The 13311-nt window shown below is 37.9% G+C and overlaps 1 protein-coding gene across 1 annotated transcript; it reads left to right on the top strand.

Annotated features, from left to right (window-relative positions):
* Window positions 1-3443: 3443 nt before the first annotated feature.
* Window positions 3444-12929, top strand: herpud1 (homocysteine-inducible, endoplasmic reticulum stress-inducible, ubiquitin-like domain member 1). Its single transcript, XM_037682652.1, has 8 exons — window positions 3444-3740; window positions 6619-6696; window positions 7816-7887; window positions 9125-9291; window positions 9862-9972; window positions 10065-10436; window positions 11892-12012; window positions 12153-12929. The coding sequence occupies exons 1-8, from the start codon at window positions 3591-3593 to the stop codon at window positions 12327-12329; spliced, it is 1248 nt and encodes a 415-aa protein (XP_037538580.1). The 5' UTR covers window positions 3444-3590; the 3' UTR covers window positions 12330-12929.
* The last annotated feature ends 382 nt before the right edge of the window (window positions 12930-13311 follow it).

Raw genomic sequence — 13311 nt, forward strand, 5'->3', positions numbered from 1 at the left:
AATATATGAAAGTTTGATTTTTATCATTACATTATGGAAAATAATGACCTTTATCACAATATGCTAATTTTTTTAGAAGGACCTGTATATATATATATATATATATATATATATATATATATATATATATAGACAGTTTATTTTTTAACATTTGAAACATAGCTTGTCATTTTTGATTGACAGTTTCTAAAAGGCTGTGTGTTTGCTGCATTTGATTGTTTTCTTTGTATGCTTGAACTGTTAACATTCTTTACAGCCATGAAAAATGCTCCTAAGGCACTGAAAGGGACCTGTTACTTTAGGGATAATACCATCTGCAATTTGTGTGCTGTTCCTGGAAGGATGATCTGAATCTGTTGATGTTGCCTGGGATTTTGTGGGTGAATTTCTCCAGTCCCTTCTCCTTAAAAAAATGAATTTATTGTTCTTTTTTCATTTAATTTATACTGTTACAGTGACACAAGAACTGGACAAATGAAAACGTGATGTAAAAAAAAAAAAGAAAATAAATAATAAACTAAGGACCTTAGAAATATTGCTAGATATTTGTACCTCCTTTCAATATAAAACATTTTGAAAATTTAATTCACCTTTTAGGCAATAAAAGTTAAATGTGTAGAACAGTAAAGAAGACGGTAACGTCTGGGTGTTTAATAGTTACTGAAAAACTTGTAAATGCGTAAATTTAAAGCTGATGTAACATAACTGATATACTGTAATTTCACAGAATAAACAAAGTAGGCAACAAGGGGTCTCTGCAGGCAAATTCGGAAGGCGTATCTGGGCGCTCATATCTGATTGGACTATAGGAAAGTGGGCGTATCTGGGCGGTCATATCTGATTGGACGATAGGAAAATGGGCGTTTCTGGCCGGCCGGATCTGATTGGACGATAGGAAAATGGGCGTGTCCGGACGGCCACATCTGATTGGACGATAGAAAAATAGGCGTGTCTGGACGGCCACATCTGATTGGACGATAGAAAAAAAAAGACTGAACGATAAAATGCCGTAACCACAGACACATGATGTCTAAAAACAAGGTGTTATTGGCAGATTGTGTTAACCACAGGCATATTATGTCTATGGTGTTAACCGGTTCGACATTAGTGGCGTCTCGGTTCGACATCGCTCCAGTATACTGCTGCGGCGTCTCCATAACTTCTTTTTTCGACTCTCTTAACACAGAACTTCCGGTTACATTTCAAAATAAGAGCAACATAACTGGGTAGTGGGGAGAGCTAAATGTTAGGTTTTTTTTTAATACCTAGCCATAACATTAAAAAAACAAATTCCATTTTGGTTGTTGAAAAATGTGAACAAAGTTACAATCGATTCATAAAGAAAGAAAAATATTAATGATACTTAAACTGGCCTTGGGACAAAGGAGGTTTCCTTTAACTTCACATTTTCTTGTTCAACTTGCAGTCACTGCAGATGAGTGATTCTCAGGTTCTGTAAGATTTCTGCAACTGGAGCAGGTATTCTGTTTACTGGTTAACTTCCTCAGCTGTCTCACATTTTAAAGGTCAACCCTACTCCATGTTTCAGTAGAAAACCAGCACATTTAGGAGTCAGTACATAACCAGACTTTTGGCCCTCACACCTGTACCCAGTTGCTTATGCTGCATGATGAGATCAGATTTATCCATATTTTAGAAATTACATTTAGCTTAGTCGACAAAACAATACAAATGAAGACCGTCTTAAAAACCCTCTTGGTTTTGCAGTAAGCAGCCTGATTTCAAACTGACATCTTGGCCAAAGGTAAAATAAAAATCTTTGTGTTCTCAGAAAAGTTGTTTCAGGACCTCCAATAAACTTATGTACACATCAAAGCACACAAGACAGATTCAGGAATTGTCTTTGTTTTCCAGATTTCACATTTGTTATTACCTTAAAACATACTCAGACAACATTTGATGCATCATTGATTTTTTTTATTGTGTTTATTGGGACATCCATTTTTAGAAGTCATCGTAGCATCTGTTGGAAACACAGAACATAGTACAGTTAGAGTGTTGCTAGTTGTTACTTAATCCTGGATTGGATTTTAAAGTTAATTTTGATATTTTTTTCACAAGGAAAAAAAAAGTTGATTTCCTAAAGTTTAACTATAAATGAAGGAATTTGTGCATTCAGGTAATTTAAAATTAAGTAATTTCTCTAACATCCAACCCATTTTAGCCACTGAGCCATACCAAACACCCATAATCTATTCTTGAATGAATTATTGACTATTATTGACAAATTACAGACTTTTTATTGAATAAGTTATTACTCATTATTGAATCATTGACAATTTACACTCATGTTTGTGTTAACTCATGTTGCAACAAGGTCAGCAACTTTTGACTATTACTATGAACTATGTTAAACTTTGGAGGTGATTTATTTTGAAAGTCAACATCAGATGTTGGTCAACATTGTTGGGCAACATCTTGGGGTCTTCTAGAGTCAGTCTGAAGTGAGAGTGGTTCCTGACATGGCAGAAAGACATAGATATAATTAACAGCTTTTATTTATTTATTTTTCAGCTAATAACAACTTTTATTTATTTGTTTTTCATATTTTTCAGTTATACTCAGCTTTTAAATATTTATTTTTCAAGTATTAAGAACTTTAATTTTCAGCTTTTATTTTGAAAAGCAACACCCAGTTGTTGTAAACGTGCACAGTGAGAGCTGCTGTGGAGGCTCACTTTACCTCAGTGCGTTACGACAACAACGAGAGAACGGTCGAAACTATCGTGACCTACAATAAACGTACTTCAATAAAATGCATAAGTGAAAACATAACATACTTTATAAGTACAATAAACCATATTTCTTTGTCAAACATCGCAAAGAAACGTTACCTCATCAATAATCCTCGTGACTTTAAGGGTTACTCACAGCCAATCAGTGTTCGCCGCCGACAAACGCCTATTAAATACTGTTAGCCAATCACTCGCCAGAAACGCCCACTTTTGGTCTGCAGAGACCCCCTTCTCAAAGTAGGATTTATTCCGGAAACGTACTTTTCTGATCAGAGATAAAAGAAACAAAAAGAGTGCTCACTCTGTTACCTTTTTTTAAACAAACAATCCACGGGTTCGTTACAAGAGAGGACACCAACATTTGTCAACTTAAAAAAAAACCATGACCGCTTAATAAGATTCTTTGAATTAATCTGTGTTAGCTTGTATATGCGAGTGTTATTTTTTATTTGTCAAAAACTTGTTTACGTGTTTTGTTTTGTGTCAAAGAAAATACACCACTGTGTGCAGAAAAATTCATCTCACAGGAAACGATCTTCGCACGTTTTTAAGGTTTTATTGCGCATGCTCACAGCGCAATATCGACCTGTAACCAATAAGGAGCGGCCACAGTGTGTTTGGAAACAACGTACCTCCTCCTCTGAACACTCCTTTGAAAAGTGATACGGACATTTTAGACACATCACTCGCTGGAGTTTATCAGTCAATAAGGAAGGTCGGCATTTGTCTTTTCTGTCGGTAAACTGTTTCACAGAGCCCGTTTACTTCTGGCGAGTCTTATTGTTGTAAGTTGCCATCACCAGCTCGAGGTTACGTCGAGTGATAAGAGTTAAAATGGATGTAGATTCTGAACGAGAGACTACCAGTCTTCTTATTAAAACGCCCAACCAGGCTCAGGAGGACCAGACCATTGAAGGTGTCAGTCTGAAGTGGACCGTGAAGGAGCTGAAGAAGCACTTGTCGACTGTCTACCCAACTAAACCGGTGAGTTTTAACCAGTCGGCTAAATTAACCAACCGACGTTAGCGGAACTAGCTTGAAGCTACATGTTGTGGAATGTTCAAACATGCTAACAACAGCTGTCGGACATTCCCGTCCCTTATTACAGTTTGTTTGTGGTAAATTACTGTAGGAGTCGTTTTAACATTTCTTGCCCCAAAGCTAGCTGTTTGTGGACGTTACGTAGATTAAACTTTTCTCCACATGTTTAGGATTTAAGGAAATAAAGACAATGTACATGCAGGCAGTAGCAACATTTTATTTTCACTGTACATCAAATTGGCTCAAACATAAACCATAAAATGTAATATTAGGGTGCTATAGTTAAAAAGACAATTGGTTCAATTCCGTCTAATAATATAAATTATCCATTACAGTTTTCAGTATGATTTAGATTCAGATGAACGTTTATTTACATTGTTTTTTTCCAAATCTTGTCTGTTCACTGAAGTGCATCTGAACTATTTGAATGTCCTACCTGAAAAAACTTATAAATTATAAACTAAAGTTGAATAACTTGGGCAACATTCTTGCTTTTAGCACAAATCTAAGAAAGAAAACCAAAGGAACTGATATATATCCTGATGCATGCTCAATAATCCAGGTTGAAAAATGAAGGTTAAGTCAGGTCCTCTGGAAGGATTCTTCTTTGTTGGAACGCTTCATCTTTTATCCAAAAGACTTCTTCAGTCTGAGACCATGCATTAAACTCAGTCTTATAAATAGCCCCTTTTCATAGTGGATCAACCTGTTTGCTGCTGACACCCAGAAGTAGCTATTCACATGTAAAAGGAGGACCGTCAGTTTAACAATGGATTGTTAGAGCCCTAGCAATTGGTCGTTAGTGCCCCCATGGCTGCTTGCTATTCACAGGGGGCTGAGTGATGCAATAACATCATTGTAAGAGGATGATAGTTGAACGTGGAAACCCCCGTCCCTGTTTAACAAAAGGCGGGATGGCTTCAAGACAGCTTTGTCATCTCGCTCATCTTTGTGAAGATGAGAGAGGAGTAAAGGAAGCCATCTTTGTGAAGAGAACCCGTCCATTGTTAAACAGGTTCAAGGTTCTTTATTGTGATTTTCATCACATGTGGTACATGAGCTGGAATGAAATTGTGTACTCAATGTTCCAGTTACACCCAAAAATAGCAAAAATGCAAAATATAAAAAGAAACTGTATATAAGGATCTAAGAAATATGCTAAACAATACGCTAAAAGATCTAAGATATTCAAGGATTCAAGGTTCTTTGTCATTCGCACCCCAACTGGTACATGTGGTGGAACAAAATTATGTACACAGGGTCCCAGTTACATCCAACAATAAAATGTAAAAGAAAAACCGTAATAAGATCTAAGATATGAACTAAGAAAAACATCAACTAAATAGACGCTAAGCACTAGTAGCATAAAAACATTACGCCGAACAGCAGCACGAACATGAGTCTGTGTGAGCAGATGAGCATGCGTGAGCACATCGACATGAAACGGATCAGCAGCAACATGATGTACTTTTTTTCAGTTATCCTGGTTAGATATTCATGAGTCTAATAGCCTCAGGGTAGAAGCTGTTCCCATATAAGCTAAACACTAATAATTAAAAATAATATGGTATATTCAACAGCAGCCCGAACCTGAATCTGTTGTGAGCAGATGGATATGAACAGGGGCGGGAGTCTCCGCGTTCAACCAACGCCCTCTTACAATGCTGTTATTGCAAGTATCACTTAGCCCCCTGTGAATAGCAAGTGGCCATCAGGGCACTAACGACCAAATGTTAGGCTGATGGTCCTCCTTTTATCATGTGAACAGCTAGTTCTGGCTGTCAGCAGCAAACTAGTTGATCCACTATGATGAGATATTTATACAACTGAGCTTATTGCAGCTTCTCTGACTGAAGAGGTTTTTTTTGGATAAAAGACGAAATGTTTCAACAAGAAGAATCCGTCCAGAGAACCCAACTTAACTTGTTAGATTCATGATTAGATCTTTTTTAAGTTTAGATACCAGGCCAGGGCTGTTATTACTCCAATACAGCTGTTTCTATTATTTAAAGCTGCTTATTTCATAGTTATCAGAGTCATGAAAGAGTTTGACATTTCTATGTGTCAAGAATGTGCAGCATTCTTTCAGACTGTGACTGAGCTGATGGAGAGTGAAGAATGAGCAGAGGGTTTATGCTTCAGGGAGACAAGTGGGTGCCGTTAACAGATGAGCTGTGGCCGAGCATGAAAGGTTGTAGTTAAAGAGAAAAACCTGGTTTCCCTGTAAAGTCAATGATTATCAAAACTATCTAATCTCTGGGAAATTTTCCATGTGTTTTTTTCGTTTGGCTTTCTCAATCAGCATTATGAAACAAGTGGCTCTTCAGTGCCATGTTTATTTGGATTGCATGTATGAAAGCCAGACGACAAAGGAAAATTCACCCTGACAATAAGAAATAAAGTGACCTAAATTAGTTTAGGCTTGTTACAAGAACAGCTAATTGTTCAACTGAAAATGTTTGAGAAAATCTTCATGTCTGAATCATGACGTCATTGACCTTTTGTAGAAACAATTTGGGGCACCTGTAAACTGGCTTATAGTAGTAACACACAATCTTGGTGTTGCATGATAAGCATGAAATAACTAAACGCGTCAGAAAAATCAAAATTTTAACATTCATTAAGAGTAAGAACTACGAATATTAACACCTGAAAAAAATTAACCTATGTGTATTATTTTGTTACCAACAGCAATGTCCCATTCTTGAAGCTACCTAAAATGTCATTCATCACTGCGAATGTTAAAATGAAACCAAGCTGGTCAATTCACTGATCCACAGTTTAGCTTTTGTTTCACTAAACCCAACTTGTTTGTTTTAAGGCTGTGACTGATCAGAGGCTGATCTTCGCTGGTAAACTGCTGCCTGATCATCTGCATATCAAAGATCTCTTCAGACAGGTGTGTATGCAGTGGTTTTGTTTTCCCCTGCAGTCTAGAGTCTCCCTGAAGGAGACTGTCAGGTTTAACACAAACTTTCACTTATTAAATGTTGAACGTTACTAATTTGCTAAACTGGTGACCATTTTAGCCTCAGTTTGTCTACTTTTAAAAATCAATATCTGTCTGGTAATGAATGACTTTAAATATTTTCATGGACTGTGAAGAGGTTTTTATGCTTCATAAATGTAGAACAAGATAATATTGCTTTTTTTTGGTTTGTTTTTTTGTTCCTGAATTTTGTCTCCAAGTCCCAGCAGAAGCTCTTACTGTTACAGATGCACCAGTTGTAAGACAACACCAGTCACTTATTACCAAGAGTTGACAAAGAGATTACTTCACCTGCTGTGTGGCTCAGTTACTGGCAAACATAATTACCAAACTAACCAACCTTTTTTCCAACAGCTTGTTATAAAAGTTTGGTGTAAAGCAGAGGAGTTGACCAGAAAAACTTAGTTTCACTCAGACCAATGCAAATATACAAGGTGTAGCTCAGCTTCCACGGAAAATAAAACCACGAGACATCAGCAGAGTGTTCAGTAAACACAAACTAAGCCTGGCTAAGGCTGCATGCAAATAGTGCAAATAAAAATGAAAAGTCAGCGCTGGCGTAGTAATACCTCACACTGAAGTTTTAAGAAACATTAAATTTGTTTAGCAAATTGTATCAGGAAACGCAAAGGCCTGCTGTGCTTAAGCTGCTTAACCTTTTGTCTGGGTAAAGTAAAATGTTCCTGAAAACTGAGTGCAAAGTTTGACAACTTGGACAGCAACAGACCAGTTTAGATTCTGAAGTAATGTTTTGTTTATGGTACAGGTGAGTACAGCGGTGACATCACGGTGATCGTTGAAGGTTGTAGTTTAGATGAAGTTTGTCCTCCTTGCCTTGAGACAACTTTGCACTTAAATATCCTTGTAAATGTTGTTTGAACAATCCATGGGGCAGAACAAACCCTGTTCTGCTGTTTAAAGTTGAGTTCTCAGCTTCACTTGTAGATATTTGGGTTTTTGGTATATACATGCAGGCTTACTTGCTGTATGTTTTATGTTGTTTTTTTACCTGCATTTTCTCTTTTCCAGATCGGCACCACTCCCACGCTGCATCTGGTTTGTCCTATGAGGAATCCACCCCAAGGATCAGCTGGAGCTAAGGTGAACATTCATTAAAAACCTGAGTGAGAGGTTTTCTTCTTCTTGTGGGGTTTTGTTTGTTGTTGTTTTTTCTTTTTTTCTACAGCGTCATTGATAATTACACAGCTGGGTTTAAGGACTGAGCAAACTGATTTTTCTGACAAACTTGGTGTGATTTGATAAAATAAAATGCATATAAACTCTGAAAGCAGCAGAACTTCGATGATTTCAAGTTTATTCAGAGTTGGAATATAAAGTTAAGCACATGTCGTTTCTGTAAAAGCTTACATCAGTTGTTAAAATAATTGTATTTTTAGTGATTCTCCCCCACCACCCTCTCTTCACATGTGGTTACAAGTGGCTATAACCAGTTCCAGGTTGAGTTTCACAGTTTTAAAAGGAGCTTTGTTTAGATCCTAAACTTTTATTTACCCTTTATTTATACAGGTAGTCTCATTGAGTCACGAGGACTCATTTTCAAGAGAGACGTGTTGGGAGCATGGAGGTTAAGGGCCTTGCTCAAGGGCCCAGAGTGGGTCAAATGAGGGTGGAGGCAGGTGTGGGTGCTTCACCTTTTCTACCCACATTTTGATGATGTTGGTCCGGGGAGTTGAACCTGCTACTTTCTGATCACATGCCCATCTTCTCTAACCTCTGCGCCACTACTCCCCAGAAATGCTCCTATCTTAACAAAAATGAGTGTTCACTGAAACTTTTGTGGGTTTTATTTTCAAATTGTGACGAACTGTAAGCAAAGCAGGAGTTTCAGTTGGTTTGAGTTTCATTTGTTTTACATATTCAACTTCCTCGTTTCAAATCAAATAGTTTTTTTTTTGTTGTTGTTAAAACTCCATTTTAAATTTATTTTAAGTTAATTTACAGTTCATTTGTGTAATTTATCTTTTTTTTTTTTTTTGTAAACATTTATTGGCTTTATTGTTCGTTTTTAGAAATTTGTGGGAGCCATTTTTTAGAAACTGGTTAGAACTTTTACCACCGTATTAAACAAACTGCGTTGGAAATCACTGAGCTGCAGGTGCACTCCTTCATGTTCTCCTTCATCACCAAAAGGCTGTGAAGTGGAACTGTTCCACTTCAGCTGTCATCCTTAAGAACCCAGCAACAGTTTCAAGATCACAGCTAAAGATCCACACACATGATTTATTTAAAATATGTTCTGCTTTAGCTAACCCGTAAAACCTCTGGTAAAACTCATCCATAGAGTTGTCTTTTTTTTTAATTATTATTTCCTCTGCAGACCAGAAAGACAGAACAACCACATCCCTCCAGTCCAAGGCCCACTTCAGCTTCATCTGTCCAGAGTCAGAGCACACCAGAACTGAGGCAGAGGAGGGAGACCTCTTCATCCTCATCTGCTACCACAGCAGCTCCACAGGAACCTCCTGCATGGGCCCCGACAGCAATGTAAGCTATAAAGGAAGAACCTGAAATGAGTTAGAACATTTTTTAATCAGGGTACAAGTGAAATACTACAAGATGGTGATGCAAAAATGAATATTCTTCTATTTTTTTTAAACTAATTGCATCAAAAAGGAGCTATTTTAATATTCAACTTTAAAAGAAAACAAACTTGTGACGTTTGTCATTTGTGCCTCAAACGTGACAGATTCCCCTCTTTACTTTCCTTTGTAGCGCTCCCTGTCACGTAGTTCGATGTTTTACTGAAATCGCTGTAGGACTGAGTGAACTTGTTTTTTTTTTCTTCTTCTGAATTTAGGGCTTCCATTCAAGAATTAGAACCAGAAAGTTGAGTTTTGTAATAAGAACTGATGCCTTGTGTGTGGGTTGAGTGTTACATTTATCTGCTCTCTGTGGTACAGTATTTATTAAAGGGTTTCAGTGCAGTCGTTTTAACTTCAGGCTGACATGGAAAGAAGTATTCAGAGGCTTAAAGAGGCAGTTTTCTCATCTTTTGTTGAATCTATTCTCAGACTGTTTTTACTGGACATATTCAGAGATTCTGTTTCTTTGCAGGACTGGAGCATCACAGTTGACCCATCCAGCCTTTCCCGCCTTATCCCTGTACAGCCCTCAGCAGCTGCTGTGGCTCCAGCATGTCTATGCGAGACAATATTACATGCAGTAGTAGGTGTTTTATTGATATGCTTAAGCAAAAAAATAAATGTCTCTCTTTGAATTTATCTTTTGTAAACTCTTACCTACTTTTACTTCCACAGTCATGCAGCTCTGGCAGCAGCAGGCTCTGTTCCCTCAGCGCCTGCAACAACCGTTGGTCAGTACCCACCTGTTCCCGCACACCAAGTTCCCGTCCCAGCCCCCATAGCCAATCAGAACCCCATCGACAACCTGCCGGCCAATCAGAACCCGGTGCAGGACGGCGCCTTCATCAACCCAGGGGAGGCGAACCAGAACATGCGTATGAACGCGCAGGGCGGGCCTGTGATGGAGGATGAGGAGGACCTGGAGCGCGACTGGCTGGACTGGTTGTACTCGGCGGCGAGACTTGGAGTTCTGCTCATGATTGTGTACTTCAACTCCAACCTGAGTCGCTTCCTGCTGGTGATGAGCACGCTCTTCCTCATGTACTTGTAAGTTCAAACAGCTGCTTCCTGTTTTTTTTTTTTTTTTTTTTTTTTTTTTTTTTTGCTTGGTTATCAACATTACACAAAATGCTAAAGCACCTCCTTTTACATGAAAAAAACCTAAACTATATATTGTTTTCCTTTAACATTTCCCCTGATTTCTTTTGAACTGTTATGTAAAGGCATGGATATTACCATACCATTTTATTTATAGAGCACTTAAAACAGCGACAAGGCCAACCAAAGTGCTGTACAGCCAGAGCAACAGACAACACACAAAGCAATGTACAAAATGAATAAATCAGAATTAGAGCATTTTTAAATGGAAGTCTGACTTAAAAACAAAATGCATGTATAAATGTTAATCTGTTTCTGTGAATTTATGATTTATTTAAAGTAAAATATATATTTTTAAAATGTTAAATGACTTCCCTTAAAAGCCGACCTGCCCTTATCAGCCTTGCTTGATTTAATTACAGATTTCCAGCAAATTAAACTCTGAACTGAAAACTCCTGTAACACTGAAATTTACTATAAGGACAAAGTTTTTTTTGTGCATTTATTCTTTAAATCAACTCCATGCATTGTTTAACAATCAATATTCTTGTCGTTCTACTTTTGAGAGAAGTTGCAGATGCATTAAAGTAGGATGTCTGTTTCAGTCTATACAAGCCACACAGCAACAGTAAAGACTATTCTGTTCTGTTCTATTCTAAAACTGTTCTGGAGAGGTGGTGGCCCAAAACTTAGACTTCATGTTGGGGTTTTCTCTCTGAACATGACCAGCAGGGGGTGTTCAGTGAAATGTCAGCTGTTCAGGAGCTCATGATTGTGTAAATACTTCAGGATGTCTCCTTGAATCCTGTCACAAGGTGTCAGGGACCACTTTACAGCTGAAAGTTATAAAGTTTTATAAATCAACCAAATAACTCTTTTGAAATTTCATATTATTAGCATTGATTGTGTAATGTGTATTAAATGTTTAGTGTAACAGTTCTCAACTCTTAAACCCTTTCTGCTGACTTCAGCACAGAGTTTTGTTTGTGTGACACAATTTTATCGTCAAAACCTTTTTATTACTCCTGCGTGCTCTGGGTTTTCGATATGGTGCATTTAGCAGCTACAGATCTAAAGAATAAATCACACGAGTAAAAGAAATGCTGATACAGAATGAGACTGAGTCTCAAGTGAAAACTCGTGAAAGCACAGTCAGCTGAGATTATAACGCTGTATGAGTGTAAACTCTGTCATATTGCTTAAACACGTAAATGTAATCCTATTAATTCATTCAACCTTTATTTAGACAATGTTATTCTCTTTAGGATAAAAGTTTAGTCTAACTTTAGGTTTTGGCCGTTTCAAAATGTCGTTTTTGCTTCATGTGTTAGTTTCTTGTTGTCCGATCATTTGTTTCAAACGTTTTGATCCTAACGGATACGTTTCTTCTCTTCTTGCCCGCAGACACACTGCTGGCTGGTTTCCCTTCAGAAGGAGGGCTCCAGTTCAGGGACCCAACAATCTGCAGCCCCCCGAAGTCCAACACAACCAGCTGAACGAAAACGGGAACGCAGAACCGACTCCAGTAAGAAACCCAGCTGAGACTCTCATCTGTATTAATTCTTATTTATGCTGATCTGATCCATAACCGGCATATTTTCTTTAAAATACGTCTAATCTCAGTGAAGTTGACTGAATAATAATCTGTTGGCTCTTCGTCTTCAGGCAGACGGGCCAGCTGACGAACAGATGGAAGAACCTGCAGCTGAAGGATCAGAGGAACCAATGACTGCAGTTTTAGTGCCTTCTCACCGGGTGTCAGTGGTGTGGTCAGCCTGGGTGTTCTTGAAAACATTTTTCTCCTCCCTCATACCCGAGGTTCCTCAGGGTTTGGCCAACTGAGCACCCGGGACGGTCGCCTGATGGAGACTAGAGCCTCCCTAGAACAACAAACCATCAAGACGAGCTGCGGTGTGCCGGTGATTGTTTCTGTGAGAGGGAAAACGAAAGAAAGCAGCCTTTAAATGACCAGTACTGTGGACCGTAACGAAGGACAAAAACACCATCACTGTACCCAACAGTTCCCGGTTCCTGGTTTAAGTTTTGGTCCCACCCTCATGTTTGTGTGCAGCAGCGCGAGGCCTTACACGACACAGACGGTGAATCTGGTTCCCACCTCACTGTTTGCATGTGTCTGGTCTGTTAAAGTTGGTTTCTGACTCTGGAGGCAAAGCAGACAAACAATGTTTAAATAGTGGGATTAGAATAATACCCAAGAGGAAACTGACTTTAAAGCACTGAAAATAGTTCAGTGACTTTTACAGTCAGGACAGAAATATGAATCCATGTTTTATTTGACTTTTATATAAGATTGTTCTAATTAACAGAACAAGGAGTTTAAGTAAGTTTAAGTAGCGTTATGTACAAGAAAACCTGTTGTTCCAAACGGAAATGTTCTTTTCTCACCTGTTCTTCCCAGCTCTGCTTTAGGTGGATTCTTCTTTTATTGGAGAGGTTTTGTGATCAAGTATTTCTGCCAAAACACTTTGTACAAGAGTCAGGAATGCGTGGTTAAAACAGAACGTTTTGTAAATATATTGTACGTGCACAAAGCACTTTATAACATTTATCTTATGCAAGCTTAGAATAATAATGGGGCTTGACTTATAGTTGATGTAAACATATAAATAAACCTGTAAGGGCTCAAAAGTGTTTTTAGTTATTGCAGAGGTGAATTAAGTTTAAATTAAAAGTCAAGTCTAAAATTATAATAACTTGGAGGGAAAAGGTTATCCATATAATTTTAATTAAGTCTCAGTGGCTTTTTGTTTTAATTTAAAATGATTTATTAAACATTCCAGATTATGGAGTAAGTGTTCTAATA

Source organism: Nematolebias whitei, chromosome 10 (genome assembly GCF_014905685.2).
Source record: "Nematolebias whitei isolate Nwh7 chromosome 10, NemWhi1, whole genome shotgun sequence".
Classification (NCBI taxonomy): domain Eukaryota; kingdom Metazoa; phylum Chordata; class Actinopteri; order Cyprinodontiformes; family Rivulidae; genus Nematolebias; species Nematolebias whitei.

What these genes read in the sequence shown, in the direction of transcription:
- herpud1 (XM_037682652.1), top strand. Translation starts at nt 3,591, where the DNA reads ATGGATGTAGATTCTGAACGAGAGACTACCAGTCTTCTTATTAAAACG. An exon ending in AGACAATATTACATGCAGTA is followed by an intron (nt 9,973 to 10,064) that starts GTAGGTGTTTTA and finishes TTACTTCCACAG; the next exon opens with TCATGCAGCTCTGGCAGCAG. An exon ending in ACGCTCTTCCTCATGTACTT is followed by an intron (nt 10,437 to 11,891) that starts GTAAGTTCAAAC and finishes TCTTGCCCGCAG; the next exon opens with ACACACTGCTGGCTGGTTTC.